Source organism: Cucurbita moschata, unplaced genomic scaffold, assembly GCF_002738365.1.
Source record: "Cucurbita moschata cultivar Rifu unplaced genomic scaffold, Cmos_1.0 Cmo_Scf00018, whole genome shotgun sequence".
Classification (NCBI taxonomy): Eukaryota; Viridiplantae; Streptophyta; class Magnoliopsida; order Cucurbitales; family Cucurbitaceae; genus Cucurbita; species Cucurbita moschata.
In genome coordinates, this window is record NW_019268534.1 from 1,022,408 (window position 1) to 1,038,164 (window position 15,757).

General features: G+C 37.9%; 6 protein-coding genes across 12 annotated transcripts in view; 5 read left to right on the forward strand and 1 right to left on the reverse strand.

Annotated features, from left to right (window-relative positions):
- LOC111456132 overlaps positions 1-2,810 on the forward strand; it is a 4,153-nt gene extending 1,343 nt beyond the window's left edge. The window contains exons 2-4 of one of the 4 annotated variants that reach the window (XM_023097905.1): positions 434-660; positions 1,142-2,340; positions 2,462-2,810. In XM_023097905.1, the coding sequence (XP_022953673.1) occupies positions 1,162-2,322 (1,161 nt within the window). In that variant the 5' untranslated portion in view covers positions 434-660; positions 1,142-1,161 and the 3' untranslated portion in view covers positions 2,323-2,340; positions 2,462-2,810. Of the gene's footprint in view, positions 1-433; positions 2,341-2,461 lie in introns of all 4 variants that reach the window. The other 3 variants (XM_023097907.1, XM_023097906.1, XM_023097904.1) reach the window with 3 other exon arrangements.
- A 64-nt stretch (positions 2,811-2,874) lies between these two features.
- On the forward strand, positions 2,875-4,535 carry LOC111456133 (F-box/kelch-repeat protein At3g24760). The gene is given in 6 exon segments (XM_023097908.1): positions 2,875-2,924; positions 2,971-3,335; positions 3,337-3,714; positions 3,716-3,848; positions 3,851-3,944; positions 4,422-4,535. Coding segments are annotated over 4 exon segments (912 nt in total). The 5' UTR covers positions 2,875-2,924; positions 2,971-3,027; the 3' UTR covers position 3,944; positions 4,422-4,535.
- On the forward strand, positions 3,981-5,175 carry LOC111456298 (mitogen-activated protein kinase kinase kinase 17-like). The gene is made up of 3 exons (XM_023098127.1): positions 3,981-4,008; positions 4,444-4,828; positions 4,997-5,175. The coding sequence occupies exons 1-3, from the start codon at positions 3,981-3,983 to the stop codon at positions 5,145-5,147; spliced, it is 564 nt and encodes a 187-aa protein (XP_022953895.1). The 3' UTR covers positions 5,148-5,175.
- Positions 5,176-5,249: 74 nt separating this feature from the next.
- Positions 5,250-8,049, reverse strand: LOC111456134 (INO80 complex subunit D-like). Its single transcript, XM_023097909.1, has 3 exons — positions 7,789-8,049; positions 6,769-7,247; positions 5,250-5,772 (listed from the first exon to the last, which is right to left on the reverse strand). The coding sequence occupies exons 2-3, from the start codon at positions 7,242-7,244 to the stop codon at positions 5,523-5,525; spliced, it is 726 nt and encodes a 241-aa protein (XP_022953677.1). The 5' UTR covers positions 7,245-7,247; positions 7,789-8,049; the 3' UTR covers positions 5,250-5,522.
- Positions 8,050-8,243: 194 nt separating this feature from the next.
- Positions 8,244-11,507, forward strand: LOC111456136 (thioredoxin-like protein 4B). Of its 3 annotated transcripts, XR_002712699.1 has the most exons (6): positions 8,245-8,428; positions 8,906-9,047; positions 9,154-9,311; positions 10,664-10,730; positions 11,044-11,255; positions 11,287-11,507. XR_002712699.1 is itself a non-coding variant. In XM_023097912.1 (5 exons), exons 2-5 carry the CDS (start codon positions 8,916-8,918, stop codon positions 11,140-11,142), a joined length of 456 nt encoding a protein of 151 aa, XP_022953680.1. In that variant the 5' UTR covers positions 8,244-8,520; positions 8,906-8,915; the 3' UTR covers positions 11,143-11,233. The 3 variants fall into 3 exon arrangements, 2 of the variants coding, with proteins under 2 accessions (XP_022953680.1, XP_022953679.1); XM_023097912.1 differs by lacking the exon at positions 11,287-11,507 and having other exon boundaries at positions 8,244-8,520; positions 11,044-11,233; XM_023097911.1 differs by having other exon boundaries at positions 11,044-11,507.
- Positions 11,495-15,757, forward strand: part of LOC111456131 (pentatricopeptide repeat-containing protein At5g48910) — a 7,565-nt gene continuing 3,302 nt past the window's right edge. The window contains exons 1-3 of one of the 2 annotated variants that reach the window (XM_023097901.1): positions 11,495-11,562; positions 12,287-14,485; positions 14,892-15,043. In XM_023097901.1, the coding sequence (XP_022953669.1) occupies positions 12,474-14,405 (1,932 nt within the window). In that variant the 5' untranslated portion in view covers positions 11,495-11,562; positions 12,287-12,473 and the 3' untranslated portion in view covers positions 14,406-14,485; positions 14,892-15,043. Of the gene's footprint in view, positions 11,563-12,261; positions 14,486-14,891; positions 15,044-15,757 lie in introns of both variants that reach the window. The other variant, XM_023097902.1, reaches the window with a different exon arrangement.

A 15,757-nucleotide genomic window follows, 5' to 3' on the forward strand; every position in this document is an offset into this window, starting at 1 on the left:
TTTTTTTTTTTTTTTTTTTTTTGACTCTTTTTTTCCCGTGTAATGGGGATGTCAAGGGGGGTTGCCTTTGGAATCCGAAGGATGTCGTTAAGAATTTTCCTTTGAGGATAGTGATATTGTCTGTTTTCACATATGCTTAACTTTTTGGTGAGGGAAGTTGTTTTTTGTTTTGCACGTTTTCTTCTTCCATTGTTGCTGGTTTTGGGTTTGTTGTTTTTAACACTTCGTTGGCAGGGTTTGTATTAGAAATAAAATTGACCAGGATTTATGTGTTTGTTTGATTTGAATTTTCAAATTTAGCCCTAGATATGTTTTCTTAATGGACATGCCAATAGTTGTTGAATACATTTTTATTTTGTAGTTGCCTTTTCCTTTCAAAATTGAGATCTTGTATTTATAACCATCAAATTTCTTTTACGCTGCATAAATGCAGGTCAAGGACTTGTACAGACCTTGGCGTCTTGGAGAAGTTGCTAATAGTTTTAGTCAAGGGTGTAGTCCACCAATTACTCCTACAGTTACAGTTCTTTGCTTTCAATTAGTAGACCTGTGATTTCGCTTTAATAAAGCCAGAGTAAGCATTCTGTAGATTTGAATTGGTAGCACAAATAGAGACTGAGAAGCCTCCTGTAGGAAATATAAAAAGAGCTGCTTCTCTTGGTGAGTAACCATGCAATTGCTTGATATATTTCCGGGTAATATATTTATATGTACGTTGTATATTGCATGTATGGCTACTGTCTTCATGAACTTTCATTTATCTTAGGTCCTCTCTTAATTTGGTTCACATTTTTTTGTGTGATATGCAATGGTCAATTTAATGTTTGCGTTGTGTGCACTTTGATAACATGAAATGGATATCTTGATTTTTTTTTTCTTTGTGTTACTGTCCTTTGTGAAATTTAGAACACTTTTTTCTTTTTTGTTTATGTATTTACAATTTACATTTTCTTGGTATGATGTATCTTTGTTTTGATGTTAAAATTGGATGCTTTATTAGTTTTGTGACAATCCTCCTTTTCTCCTTAAAGACCCATAAAACAAACGACTTTTCTAGCTGTTTCTGAATTGTTTTTAGCTTACTATAAGTATTGTGCTATTGTTGTCAGTAGAAGCATTCTGATCTATTAAATATGCTTAGTGATTTACCTAGTGCTCAAGATGGCTGGTGTGAAACGAAGAATTCATAATGATTCAGATATCCTTGCTTTGCATAAAGAATTGGATGAAGTCTCCTGCCCTATCTGCATGGACCACCCACATAATGCTGTTCTTCTACTTTGCAGCTCTCATCACAAGGGTTGCAAACCTTATATATGTGACACAAGCCATAGGCATTCAAATTGCTTTGACCAATTCAAAAAATTAAGAGAAGAAACTAGGAAGAGTCCACGCTTATCAAGTCCTTCACCTATAAATCCATATAGCTTTAGTAGTCCTACAAACAACCTGGGTCTGAGCATTGATTTGAATGAAGTTGATGATAATCAAAATATAAATGAAAGGAACACTGTTGCATCTGCTGGATTACCTGTTGTAGTTTTAGGGGATAATGGAACTGAAAATTCTAATAGAACTTTAGACTCAAATGAGGCTGGAGATCTGGATACTGTTGGTGCTGGGTCTAATACTGAAAGGGATGAGCAGGAAGGTTTGGGTGCTGTGAACTCATCCGAGTACTCAGATTTGAAGTGCCCCATGTGCCGAGGAGCCGTGCTAGGCTGGGAAGTTATAGAAGAAGCAAGAGAATATCTTAATCTAAAGAAACGAAGTTGCTCCCGTGAAACTTGCTCATTCTCTGGCAACTACCAGGAACTACGCAGGCATGCTAGAAGAGTTCACCCGACAACACGGCCTTCAGTCATAGACCCATCTAGAGAACGGGCATGGAGACGCTTGGAGCGACAGAGAGAAGTTGGTGATGTTGTTAGTGCCATCCGCTCAGCCATGCCTGGTGCCCTTGTGGTTGGAGACTACGTAATTGAAAATGGAGATGGTGGTATGGTGGCAGCTGAAAGAGACAGTGGCACAGGTGATGTCAATGGGCCATTGCTGACTAGTTTCTTTCTGTTTCATATGTTTGGATCGGTTGATGGTGCTCGAGAGCCAAGGCCACGTTCAAGGTCTTGGGTGAGGCATCGACGCTCTGGAGGAGGAACACCCGTACCAGAGCGCCGGTTCCTTTGGGGTGAAAACCTTTTGGGATTACAAGAAGATGCAGATGAGGATTTCCGCATATACATCGGAATGGGCGACGATGCATCACCACCTACGAGAAGGAGACGCGTAACGAGGCCTGAATCTGATACAGATCAACCATGAGAGGATTGGTCTTCTGTGGTAAACATCTATATGCCCTTGAGTTTTGAGGGAGATTTGTTCCAAAATGAAATGGAGTGTGTTTGGTTTCGTGTCTCGGTCTCAATGCCTAAAAACAGGTTAAATTGTTAAACAACCACAGGCGGGCATCCCAGCAATGATCCATCCATCCATCCATCCATCCCATCTTGTTGGGTCGTCTGGAACATCAAGAAATTTGTGCTTCCGAAGTCTCCAAGGGAGGCGTTTAGTTGGCCATCATCTTGATGCAGAATACCCCGCCCAGCAATTGGCCCTCAACAAGAAGCAAGAAGCAGCCGGATAAGAGTAATAAGCGTCATCTTTTGGAAGTGTTCTCAGATGGAATCACAATCCTTTATTTTATCTGAATTTAAGTTCTAAATGATTGCATGATGTCCTTTTCCAATCTTTGTATATAAATGGGATAATGATTTCATTTGATCAATCTAGTGTGATGGTGGTTCTATTTATATGTTATCCTATATTTTATTTAAGTGGTTATGTGTTTTTTTGCTCTTAATAAAATATAAATGGAGTGGTAATTTGTGTAAATTTATGGTTGCAAACTTGGAACCAGATTCATGGTTGCAAATCCGGAACTAGAAGTGGTGTAGTTTGCACAAATTTATGGTTGCAAACCCGGAGTTGATGGATAACAAATACCTATTTTAGTGGTAGCCGCCATTGATGCCCTCTCGAGCTCCCTCTTTTCACCAGTGGCTGAATTTTCCAGCCTCACCTCCTACTCGAAGGACAATCAGTTCTTCGCCTTCGATCTTCTCTCTGATCTCTGGTTCCTCCTCCTTCCTTGGCTCCGACGGCTTCTTCTTCACTACCGCGCCTCACTTCTCTTTCTCTCCGATCTTCAATCCGTCTTGGACCATCACTTCGCCTCTCAGATTCGCACGGATGGATCCTCTCCTCGGAATTTTCCGATCCGGATCCAAGTCGAATCTCCAGTTTACCGTCGTCGAAGGCGTACGACTTCTAGGCGGCCGCCCATTTATCTGTCGAGATTTACGATCCGGACGCTGATTTTTAGGAGCTCTATTCGCCATTGCCCCCGGATTGATCCGGAATCTCCTCGCGCTCTCTCTCTTCCGCTTTGTTCGAAGGTAAGTTCTACGTTCTCGGAAGTTACTCCTTCTTAGTTTCTTGCTTCGATTTACACGATCATGTATGGAGTGAAGTCCAAACTCTTCAACCTCCTGGAGTTGTCTTTTCATTTTTAATTTCTTGCACCGACCGCCTTGTTTCGGCGGGACTCTGTAACTCCCCTGCCGGTCCTTCGTTCGTTCTGTGGAAAATTGATGTGGAGACCATGGAATTCCTCGAGATTTCCGTCATGCCGAGCGATCTGCGTGAGAATGGAAAGGAAATGCGTTGGACAGGAGAACCTGATCTACGTTTTTAGCGAGGATTATGAACTGTGAAATCAGGCGTGAGAATGAAAAGTTTGGTGGAAAAGAGTGCTTCCATTGCCGTCTCCGATGAACAAGCTCAATAAGAGGTCGTTAGCTTCTGTTCCAATGTCAGTGTGCACAACATTCTCGGCCGAGAGGACGAAGAAGATCAACATTATTCCTCATTCTACCATGTCTGAGGTAACTCCATTCCTTCTACTTCGAACTTCAATTTCGATGGTGTTCCTAATTTCTAATTATTTAGGTTATTTGCTATTTGGCTTTCTTTCCTCTTAATTTCTTAATTAATAATAATTTATTGAATTATAAATTTATTTAGTCAAATCTATCAATTTTTAATCAATTTTTTTTTTAAATTCACTAATTTATTATATATAAAATTAAAAATTTGAAGTTGGATTAGATATAAAATTTAAATTTATAACCAAACTAAAAAAAATGAGTTTATAAATATTATTTTTTTTACTTTACCTCTTATAAATATTACTTTTTTTTTTTCCTAAGAAAAAGAAAAAACCTTATTTAGCTTTCCCAATCAACAAAATTTCATAAATCAAATAAATACTAAATTAAAAAACGAGAGATTATTTCATAAATCAAATAGAACAAAATCAAAATGATATTTAAATCAAATACTTTCTAATTTTTTAAATTTAGTCTAAGGATTTGGGCCGATGAGCTGACTTGGTGGCCTACTCACTCAACAAAGAAGCCCTCATCTTGTCCAAATTCATCGGCTCTCCTCAAATCCTTCAGCTCATCGGCCACCTAGTCGCCGCCGAAGACGACGGCAAGTGCAGCGTTTACAATCTGGGTTTGGAGTACGCCGCCGGTGGGTCTTTGGATGACCTTATCAACCAACGCAAGAAGCTGCCGGAGGATGAGCTCAAAGGGTATCTTCGTATGATGCTTACAGGCCTTTCTTGTATTCATTCCAAAGGCTTTGTGCATTGTGATTTCAAACCTTCTAATGTTCTTGTTTTTCCCTCTCAACATGGCAAACCCGATCTCAAAATAGCCGACGAAGATGTATATGAAAGAACAGAGACCAAAGTCGAGTTTTGGTTATAAATTGAGTTTTAGAGGGACGCCTGAATACATGTCTCCCGAGTCTTTTATTGGTGACATTACACCATCCTTACATATTTGGACTCTGGGTTGTGTTTTGATTAATATGGTAGGTGGGGAGAGCGTCTGGGATGGTGAATTTAATGGCAAATACGCGTGTGATGTGTTGAAACTCGTAAACGAGATAAAAACTCCGACCATACCAAGGGAATTCTCCAAAAGTGCTTTCAAAGAGACCCTAAGCAAAGATGGTCTGCAGAAATGTTACTCCAACATCCTTATTTGGTAGAGGAAAACGAAATTACCGAACTGTAGGCTTTCTTCTACAAACAATCATTTTCGTCTCGAGCTATTGATTATAATCCTTTATTGCAAGTTGGGAAAAATGATACCAGCAAACCCTGTAGAGAAGGAAGCTGACACTAAATCGGTCCTTTCATAAAACACGAGAAGGAATGTACATCCCTGCAATCTGCTAATCATCTGCACATTGCATCGACCTTTTGATCGAATATTACACAACAAATGTGCAGCAAGGGAGAGGAAGGAACAAGGGATTGGATCGTACACGAAAATTGGTTTTATCAACAATTCTTCCATTGGGGGTTTCGGGTTGGATTGAATACACATGTACCAACTGCAACATGTTCTTATTCAAACTGAGGGGCCTAACAACTAGTCTTCACCTTCTCAGTTGCTTTCAATTTTAACAGCAGTGGCCTTTCTCGCCGCCCTTCTTTTGACTTGTATTTGGCGAACGCATTCAGCTACTAATACATGGAAATCAGGACGAAGTTTACTAGTCGACGAGACGTTAAGACCTGCCTTTCTTAAATCTCTAGCTAAACACTTTTCGCCTTTTTGTAGATGACCAGGGCAGTAGCAAGGAACAGTAGATCTTAAAACAGGCTTTGAACATAGAAGCGGTCCGGACTGCATACTGCAAATGAAAGCGAATTTCTTGTTAACAAAAAACGCAAAAAAAAAAAAAAAGAAAAAAACATAGTTTCCTCAACACAACACATCTATGCCAACCCATTATACGGAATGTCAATGTACATTGCTTCTAATTCCAGGGAAGGATACAAATACAAAAGACCCCAAATGAAAAATAAAAGCTTAACCAAAGTGTGCGGACATCAACTTTGGATCAATGCAATCAAAAGGTGTGACCATCTAATTCAGCTCAACCATGTTGACTATCTTCCAATTATAAAAAAAATCATTAAACTGTACAGAGGGTATGACAAGGATCACTACAAATATTCGAGAGTTCTTTGGGAAGGAGCATGTGAAATCCCACCTCGGTTGAGGAGGATAATGAAGCATTCTTTACAAGGGTATGGAAACCTCCTCGCAGATGCGTTTCATAAACCTTGAGGGGAAGCCTAAAGGGAAAGCTCAAAGAGGAAATATCGGCTAGCGGTGGGCTTGGGCCGTAATAGAGCAGATCCTAAGGGAGGCTGCATTTCATTAATTAGATTCAACTCACTTACATTGCCCTCATAATTTGGGATTGGGACACAAAAAACAGCCTATAGGCCTTGGGGCAACAAATTTGCTGTAAATATTGTAATAAGCTTGGTTGGTTTCTTACCACATGGTTTTCACTTGGTAAATTCAAGCAGTAGATAGATGATAACCATTGCTCTTTAACTAAGAGGATTGGAAATGGTGCTACATTCTACAATAGGAATTTGGGGAGACTTCAGCATTAGAAAAGCTTTTATACAGCCTTTAACCTTAGGATCTACTCGGACGAGCTCTAGCAAAATTATATCTTAAGACAGTCCAAAGAGAAGAAGAAACTCAAGATACTTATAAATCATCGTATTGATATCAATACTAGACGAGTCTATATTTATGGCTATTGCTTATTAAGTAGAAAACTCATAGTATTACTAAGCAGCGAAAATAATTGATATAGAATGCAAACCTCTTGATTACAAAGGTGCAACCCTTGTAGAGCCTCTGCTTTTTATCCGAGAGGATATGAGCATGACAGTATTTTGTCAATGCCATCGCCTTTGCCTTGCAACCTGTGACATCACACCTTCTAATCTCATCACTCCCGGTCACAGAACCTAATCCTAGCTTTCCGTTCTCCCCAATACCCTCTGGATAATCACCAATGCCCTCAGCCTCCTTCTCGTCCTCCTTAAATGGACTCTTGCCATATGTCCAATAATACTCCCTGTACTTGCGCTTGAGTTCCTCCATTAAAGCCCAGTACAGTTCCCTATATACTCGACAAAGTTGTTTCACTCTCCGGGACCGACGCTCGAGTACTTCTCGACGAGTAAAAAATTCACAAGAGGCTAGAGCTAGATCATGATTCGCCCCATCAATAACCATAGGATGTGGGGGAGCAGGAGGAGATTGAAACGAACCAGGCGAGTTTGATTCTGCCATGACCTACCAAGTTGTCACATTCCAAACGATTATTCCTAATGCAATTTGCAGGGGTGTAGAACAATTCTATAGAAACGAATAACTGCATAATCCACTGATGTTTAAAAAAAAAAAAAAAAAGAATTCTGTTCTCTGATCACCCTATTCTCTTCGTGAAGACTATAGAGCACCAAGACTCAATCAAATGCTTTACTCAATCCCTGAATTCATGTAAAATCAAAATCTATACTAAATTTACTTCAACTACCGGCTGAAAATGAGTGCATATAAGAAAGATACTTTCCAGAATACATAATTCTCAAGTAGAACAATCCAAATAAGCAAAACAACCTTACATAGCAAATTCCTCAATCATCTAAAAATACCTCCTTAACCCAAAAAAAACCAGTCGAAAATAGGTCGGACTTGGCAATATTTTAGATCAAATTTAACCTCCTTTCAATTTTACCCTATTTACGAATTGCTTGAATTGAAGAAAAAAAAATCCATGCAAACTCAGTAACGAGCATGAGAGAGGGAGGGGTTTCGGAAGACAGAGTGGCACCTTAGCGACGAGCAGAAAATTCAGTGGGCAGTCGGCGACGAGAAGAAGAAGACTGAGCAGTCGTGCCGGTGAGGTTGGGGCAGAGAGGGAGATAAGGAGAGAAGGAAGAAACAGACGTTACCGATGGAGGGCGACAGCGTGCGACTGCAGCGAAGAGGGAAAAACAAACCGGTGCTGGTAACTGTGTGGCGGCGGCAACGGGAGGGAGAAGCAAGATAAGGGGCGCAGAATGTAGGGTTTCTTTTTTCTTTCTTCTTTTTTTATACAATAATTTTAAAAAATCATATATATATATATATATATATAATAATAATTTTTGTTTCTTATTTTTTTAAAAAAATTATAATTATTTCCTCATTTCTTTTAAAATTAAAATGTACATATAATATAATAAATATATAACACGGATTAAAGTAATATTTAATTAGCTAAGTCGTCCTTGTTATTGCCGCTCCCAACGTGACTGAACCAGAGAATCTACTTTGAACCCAATAGCCACCGCCCAATCGGATTTATCCTCTTCGCTGCCTTTAATCCCTCAACCATGCCTGCTATTTCGAACAATTTGATGCTCCAGCTACTTTGAACGCTACTTTACCCACCTGTTTCAATTCGTCTTTCCCGATAGCTGCATCTCCCGGTGCTACATTCTTCCTCTCATCGCGCATTAAGTCTCCTCATTGTCTCTTGATTAAGCTTTGTTTGTTCCTTGAATTAATTTCTAGTATCTGGGTGTTGTTGCTATTTACCTTTCCTGATTGCTCTTAATCTTAATTTTTCTCTCTCGTTCCAATTTTTTGGTTGAAGATCTATGGCGTTAGTATGTTTTAACTTTTGTAGGTTTTAATTGCTGTAATCCGTGTAATCGTATGTTAATGCACCTCTTTCTCTGTTTCTTGTTATCTATCGTATTCTGCTATAACTTGTGATTTTGGGGTGTTTTTGTTTTGTTTTTTAGTTTTTGCAAGCTAGTTTATGATCTGTGGAACATGTAAAGATATGAAGAGTTGCATTATATATGTGTGAATAGTTAAAAAAAAAGTTTAATTAGACAACCCTAGGGTGTGTATGAAGCTTGTTTGGTTTCTTTAACTAAATTTGTTTAGGCGGATTGCAGGAGAAGGAGGATGAGCTATCTTTTAAGGACCTTAACAACGAAGAGAGAAGTGGATTCCATCATTAGGGACACTATTGATAAGGTTCTCATTCTCCGATTTGGGCGGTGTTCCGATTCAGTTTGTCTCCTCCTCGATGATATTGTGTGTTACCAATTCCCTGAATTTTGTTTTCATCTTTCACGATTGATATGCTTTTTCAGAATTTATGATTTTGTTTTCCTTATGTTTCACTCTTTCGATGATTAAGCTTGCTAAGTGCGCTCGAGAAGTGTCGAAGTTTGCTTCAATAGCACTGGTTGATATTGATTCAGAAGAAATACAGGTTTACATCAAGTACTTTGACATAACTCTTATACCGTCCACTGTTTTCTTCTTCAATGCTCATCATATGAAGATGGATTCAGGGTGAGTTTTATCCTGCTGGTCTTAGTTAATTTATTGCTTGATTTCTGTTCAAATATGTTTAGTAACATTGCATATGGTTGATCTGTGCGGCCTTAGCTACTGGATTTGTCACAGTAGAGCACTTAACATCCCTTGGGATTATTAACAAATAGTTGCTGTTGAAATGAGAAGAAAGAGTATTTATTTTTATTGGAATAAGAAAAGCAACAATTGGTTATCTTTGGGAGGATGCGTTATCTGCTCAATAACTTATCGCATCTCTTATTGCCAATTGAAGTATTTGCTTCTTATTACACACAAAATGAACCTCTAAGAGTCTACTCTAGAGGATGCTTAGATTATCGTCGTTTTATCAAGTTTAATTGTTTCCTCAATACTTCATGTTTATGGTGAAGACAACTCTGAGTAAATTTAAAAGCTATAATGTGGTACAGTGTATAATAGAATGTTTTCTTGTAGCTGTTAATTTTTGTGTTGTTTCTACACGTTTTGTTGTCGTAGTATTCTTCTAATGTTTTTATATTCAATTATAATTCATGAAACAAAAATTAGAAACATGAGCAACTTGGGTTGGCTTAGTTGTGAAAGGAACAAGCTATTAGTCCCCAAATGTCTTAGAGATTATTAGTTCAACCTATTTTGACCAGACCATCTACTTAGGATATATGATATCAAGTTTTCTAATACCGTATGTTTGTTAGATCAGATAGTTACTCCATCATATGAGTTTTGAGGTGTGAGTGAGCTAGTCCCTCTTGGCAGATCTCACGGTACATAATAAGGCCTTTCTTAAAGTGTTTATATTGTCATTTATAGAACTAAATGTCCTGAAAATCAATATTTTTATTTGGTATTTGATTTAAGTGGGCTGAAGACAAGCTTCAAATAAGTAATTTGCAATTTGCTGTTTCTCCTACTTGTTGCACGTTGCTAAGGAGCAAGGAGAATTATGCAAATGACCTCTTTATTTAACTCTCTTCCGTTAGGTTCTAATACCCGGTTGGCATATTTGCTTAACACCTGCCCTTCCGGTGGTTCTTCCTTTAAAGCTAAAATATTATGGATTAATCTTATTTGTGCTCTTTTGGGGACTTCCGATTAGATTCATTAGAAAATCACTGAATTTTTCGTGAGGAAGAGAGATCTTCCAGTTTTGAGGGTATTACTATCTTAATTCCTTTGAACTGAAGTATTCTCTTGAAAGTCTTGTACAATCTTGTTTATTTTCCATCAATTAAAGAGTTATTTTTCTTATTGAGTATTTTGGTTTAGGAATATCTAATTATTCCTCCTATGTATTATTCTCCGTTTTTTTTTTTTTAATGATGAAAGGGTATTCTTTTGACATGCAGGACTGCAGATCATACGAAGTGGATTGGTGCTTTTCACGAAAAGCAGGATTTTATTGATGTTGTGGAGGTAAGTGTAAGGCAATTCTTGAAACCTTTTCACATTCATGTCACGTCGAGGTACTGCAGAGTCCTCTATTTTCGGAACATAAACGAGAAGCTACAGATTGTTGAATTTTGGTGATTGGGTAGTACTGCTCTGGATTTATTTCAGGAAATTTGGTACATTGAACACACTGAGCAATTATATTGGTCTTTCACTAAATATAAGCTGTTTTATCATTCAAATTTCATGTCAGATCAGATAACGTGTAATTTGATTATCATGTATGCATTGTTTTGGAAACGGACTTGAAAACATTCTCCCTTTTCTCTTATGGCAGGCAATATTTAGGGGAGCTATGAAAGGCAAGCTCATTGTGAGTTGTCCATTGCCTCCTGAGCGAATTCCAAAATACCAGTTATTATACAAGGACGTGTAGGAGACGAATTGGCACCAAAAGGTTCTACTGAATTCTCCTGCCTCCTAGTTTATATTTAACTAGTTGTTTGATCGGATCAGTTGATCTCGTGAAGTCCAATTCGGGTGAATTTCAGTCGAGTTGCCATAGCTAAGAATGCCTTTTATTAATCGAGATTCTGCGAAGAATGTTGCCAAAATCTCATCAACAAAAATAGAAAATGTTTTCGTCGCTTGGAAGCAATGGAATAATGAATGGTTCAAAGAGGTGTCTTTTTCTTCTGTGATTCACATAGTTATTATGTATCTACATCACGTCTTTCTATTATTTGGTGTATTGTGGTGTGAGAACTGACTTGTTGATATCAACCATGAAGCCCTTTGAGCAGGTCCCAGCTTCCAAGTTGTGGATATTAGCTGGGTCATGAGTCTGAGCATGGAGGTTAGTTTCTTATTTTAAGCATCCAATATGAATTGCATCATCCCAGTAATCAACAAGAAATGATGTCAATAAATACTCTGACTAGATGAAAATCAGTAGTACTTGTTTAAAATATACTTAATCTTTTACTATATTCATTAGTAGAAGGGAAAAAAAATGTAGCGTTTAGCGTTTAGGGTTTAGCGTTTATGGTAAGAGCATCTTTTAACCTAATTTTTTAAAGTTTCGGGATAATTTTAAAATGAGGTGTTTGTATATTGATAAATTAAATAAAATTTAACGAACATAACTACTAAAACCACATTACTGCTTAATCTAAAGTAATTAAGTACATAAAAGCGCACGAACAAACTATTCTATCAAGCTTAAAAGGTCATTTTTGCATTTCCAACAAATATTATCTTATCTATCCAATGTATTAAGCGCCGATGATGTTTTAACGAAAATGTCGTCGTTTGATATTTTTGAAAAATCTATAAATAAAAAAAAATTAATTTTTTTTAATAAATAAATTAAAATGTCTTATTATTAAATATTGGGTCAGGGCTTGTTACTTTTTTTTGGTAGATATACAAATAACATATATATTAAAAATACAATACTTTTTTTTTTTATATAGTTTTAAAAATAATATTATTTTAATAAAATGTAAAAATAAAAATAAAATATAATACCAAAAAAATCTCCATGGAGCCGCAGGTTACGTAGAATGATATTATTGTAGATAATGTCCGCGGGATTATCAAAGACCATTGTCGAAATTGGCAACATCAGAAACACGATTCTGGGAAGAACTCCACGAACCAAGGCAAGCCAGGCCACTGAATCCTCCCACCATTGGTTGCTCATCATCTTCCTCTCTGTTCATTTCTCAACCCAATACCCAAAGCTAAATTTGACGACAACTTCCCATGAATTCCGTATTTTACAACTCAAATGGGATCGTCAATTTTTCAGCTCAACCATCATCAGTCCTCCCAAGATCAATAACATCATGCAAAACAGCCAGAGACTTGAAGCAACTCCACGCTGTTTTCATTAAAACTGGTCAAATTCAAGACCCTCTTACGGCCGCTGAAGTGATCAGATTCTGCGCATTTTCTTCGCAACGCAATATCGATTATGCCCGCTCGGTCTTCCATCAGATGCCGGAACCCAATTGCTTCTGTTGGAACACCATTTTGAGAGTTCTTGCTGAGAGCAACAACGAACATCACCAATCGGAGGCTTTGATGCTCTTTCGCGGGATGTTGTGCGATGGGCGTGTGAAGCCCAATCGGTTCACTTTCCCCTCCGTGTTGAAGGCCTGCGCTAGAGCTTCGAGGCTTCGAGAGGGGAAACAGGTACATGGGTTGATTGTGAAGTTTGGGTTTGATGGGGATGAGTTTGTAATTAGTAATCTCGTTCGGATGTATGTTATGTGTGCGCTCATGGAAGATGCGTATTCTCTGTTTTGTAAGAGTGTTGTTGATTTTGATGGGTCTTGTCAAATGGAAGTAGATAAGAGGAGACAAGATGGGAATGTTGTTTTGTGGAATATAATGATTGATGGCCATGTTAGACTCGGGGATTTCAGAAGTGCTAGAAACCTGTTCGACGAAATGCCTCAAAGAAGTGTGGTATCGTGGAATGTGATGATATCGGGTTATGCACAAAATGGGCATTTCATAGAGGCCATAAACATGTTTCAAGAAATGCAAATTTCCAATATTGATCCAAACTATGTGACTTTGGTGAGTGTTTTGCCTGCCATTTCACGAATTGGTGCACTAGAATTGGGGAAATGGATCCATTTGTATGCAGGAAAGAATAAGATTGAGATCGATGATGTGCTTGGTTCTGCCCTGGTGGACATGTATTCCAAATGTGGGAGCATTGAGAAGGCACTTCAGGTCTTTGAGAGGCTGCCTCAGAGAAATGCCATTACTTGGAATGCCATAATCAGTGCATTTGCGATGCATGGTAGCGCAGAGGATGCAATCAATTACTTCCATTTGATGGAAAAAGCTGGTGTGACACCCAATGATGTTGCTTATATTGGAATTTTGAGTGCCTGCAGCCATGCGGGGCTTGTGGAAGAGGGTAGATCATTCTTCAGCCACATGGTTAAGGTGGTTGGTTTACAGCCAAGAATTGAACACTATGGATGCATGGTCGATTTACTAGGCCGTGCTGGACGTTTGGAAGAGGCTGAGGCACTTATCAAAAACATGCCAATGGCACCAGATGATGTAATATGGAAAGCTTTGCTTGGTGCTTGTAAGATGCACAAGAACATAGAGATGGGTGAGCGTGTGGCTGAGATTTTAATGGAGTTGGCTCCTCATGACAGTGGATCCTATGTTGCTCTGTCAAATATGTATGCTTCATTGGGAAATTGGGAGGCAGTTGCAGGGGTGAGGATGAAGATGAAAGGGATGGACATTAGAAAAGACCCTGGGTGTAGTTGGGTTGAGATCCATGGAATAATCCACGAGTTTCTCGTAGAAGACGATTCCCATCCTAGAGCCAAAGAAATCCAGGCCATGTTGGAAGAAATGTCCACGAAGTTAAGGTTGAATGGCTACAGACCAAACACCTTAGAAGTGTTTCTCAATGCGGATGAAGAACACAAGGCAAGGGCCTTGCAGTATCACAGTGAGAAGATTGCAGTTGCCTTTGGATTAATCAGTACAGCCCCACAATATCCACTTAAGATTGTTAAGAACCTACGTATATGTGAAGATTGTCATGCTTCATTAAAGCTCATCTCCTTGATTTACAAGCGTCGAATCATCGTGCGGGACAGAAAACGATTCCATCATTTTGACCATGGCTCATGTTCATGTATGGATTATTGGTAACTTCTCAAAGGCAAATGACCATCGTCTTTTGCACAGAACTGTAGAAGATCGAGTAGTCATTGTGAAGATCATAAGGAAAAGTCGGTCCATTCTTCTCTGTCATCTGTCTCATGGAATGATTTATTTATTCACCGAATTGTCATCTGTCTAATGGCTCACCCCAACAAATCATCAAAAGTGTCTCTCGTGCTTACATGATACTGCACTATCTCTGCAAGAGATTGAGCGGCTGAAACTTTATTTTTCTCTGAGGCTACTGGCTATCTATAGCTCTAGGGAATTTTTGCTCAATGAGGACTGAATCAGCCCTCATCCCGAAGTTCACTTCGAACCTAGATTGGCAGACAAAAGTGAACCTCATTGAAAAATTCTTGTTTTTTGCTTCATGTTGTTTATCATAGCTGAATTACTTACTGTACATGCTATTCCTCGACACTTTTCTTTGAGTACTGATAATTCTGCATCAATTTCAATCTCATCAAATAGGTAATGGGGATGCTTCCATCATGCTGAACAAAATCTATCAAAAGGAAAATTGTGTTGCTGATTTCTGAAATGAAGGGAAGCACAAAAGCTGTGGGAAAAACTTTTTAGCAAAGTGAAAGCAACAAGCATGAAGTTTCGGCATCATTATTCAGGTTAGAAAACTTGTTCCTGAATTGAGACATGTTGATAATTGTCTTGTCTTCTTTCTGATTCATACTAGATTTTGATTGGCTGGAAAGTTTTTGCTTGGTTTTAGTTTTAAGCTGGGACACAAAAACAGGATAGCCTATATGATACACTCGAAGAATTATTCTTCCTTCTTTGCTCATTAAGATGCTTCTTACATGGAAAAGTTTTGCCATAATGAAAACCCCTTTTGTTAATACTTTTTTGGGCCAGTCAAATTATGGTTTGGCTATACGAAAAAGGTGATGATGAGCTCTCACTTTGAATTCAAAAGCCCTTGTTTCAACGGCCTATTCTTTTCTTTCTTTTTTTGTTTTTCTATACTATTTTGAAGAATATGTATTTTTTTTTTATGAGATTTACTCATCTTTTAACTAAGTTTCAAAAATAGAAAAGAACTTTGCAGATTAAAGTAATAAAAATGAAAGTTGATTTGAAATTATTTGTTGGACTTAAAAGTTAGATAAGTTGGGAATAAATTATTGAACTCCCCTATAATGGGTAGTCCTTTAGACCCTCTTTATGACCTATTGTTTCAATCATTTTGATTTATATTTAAACCTTATTTTAAAATTTAAATTTTGGCACTTATAAACTTCTCAAACATATTCATGCCTTTATATATATATATATATATATATATATATATATATATATATATATTTTTTTTTTTTTTTTTT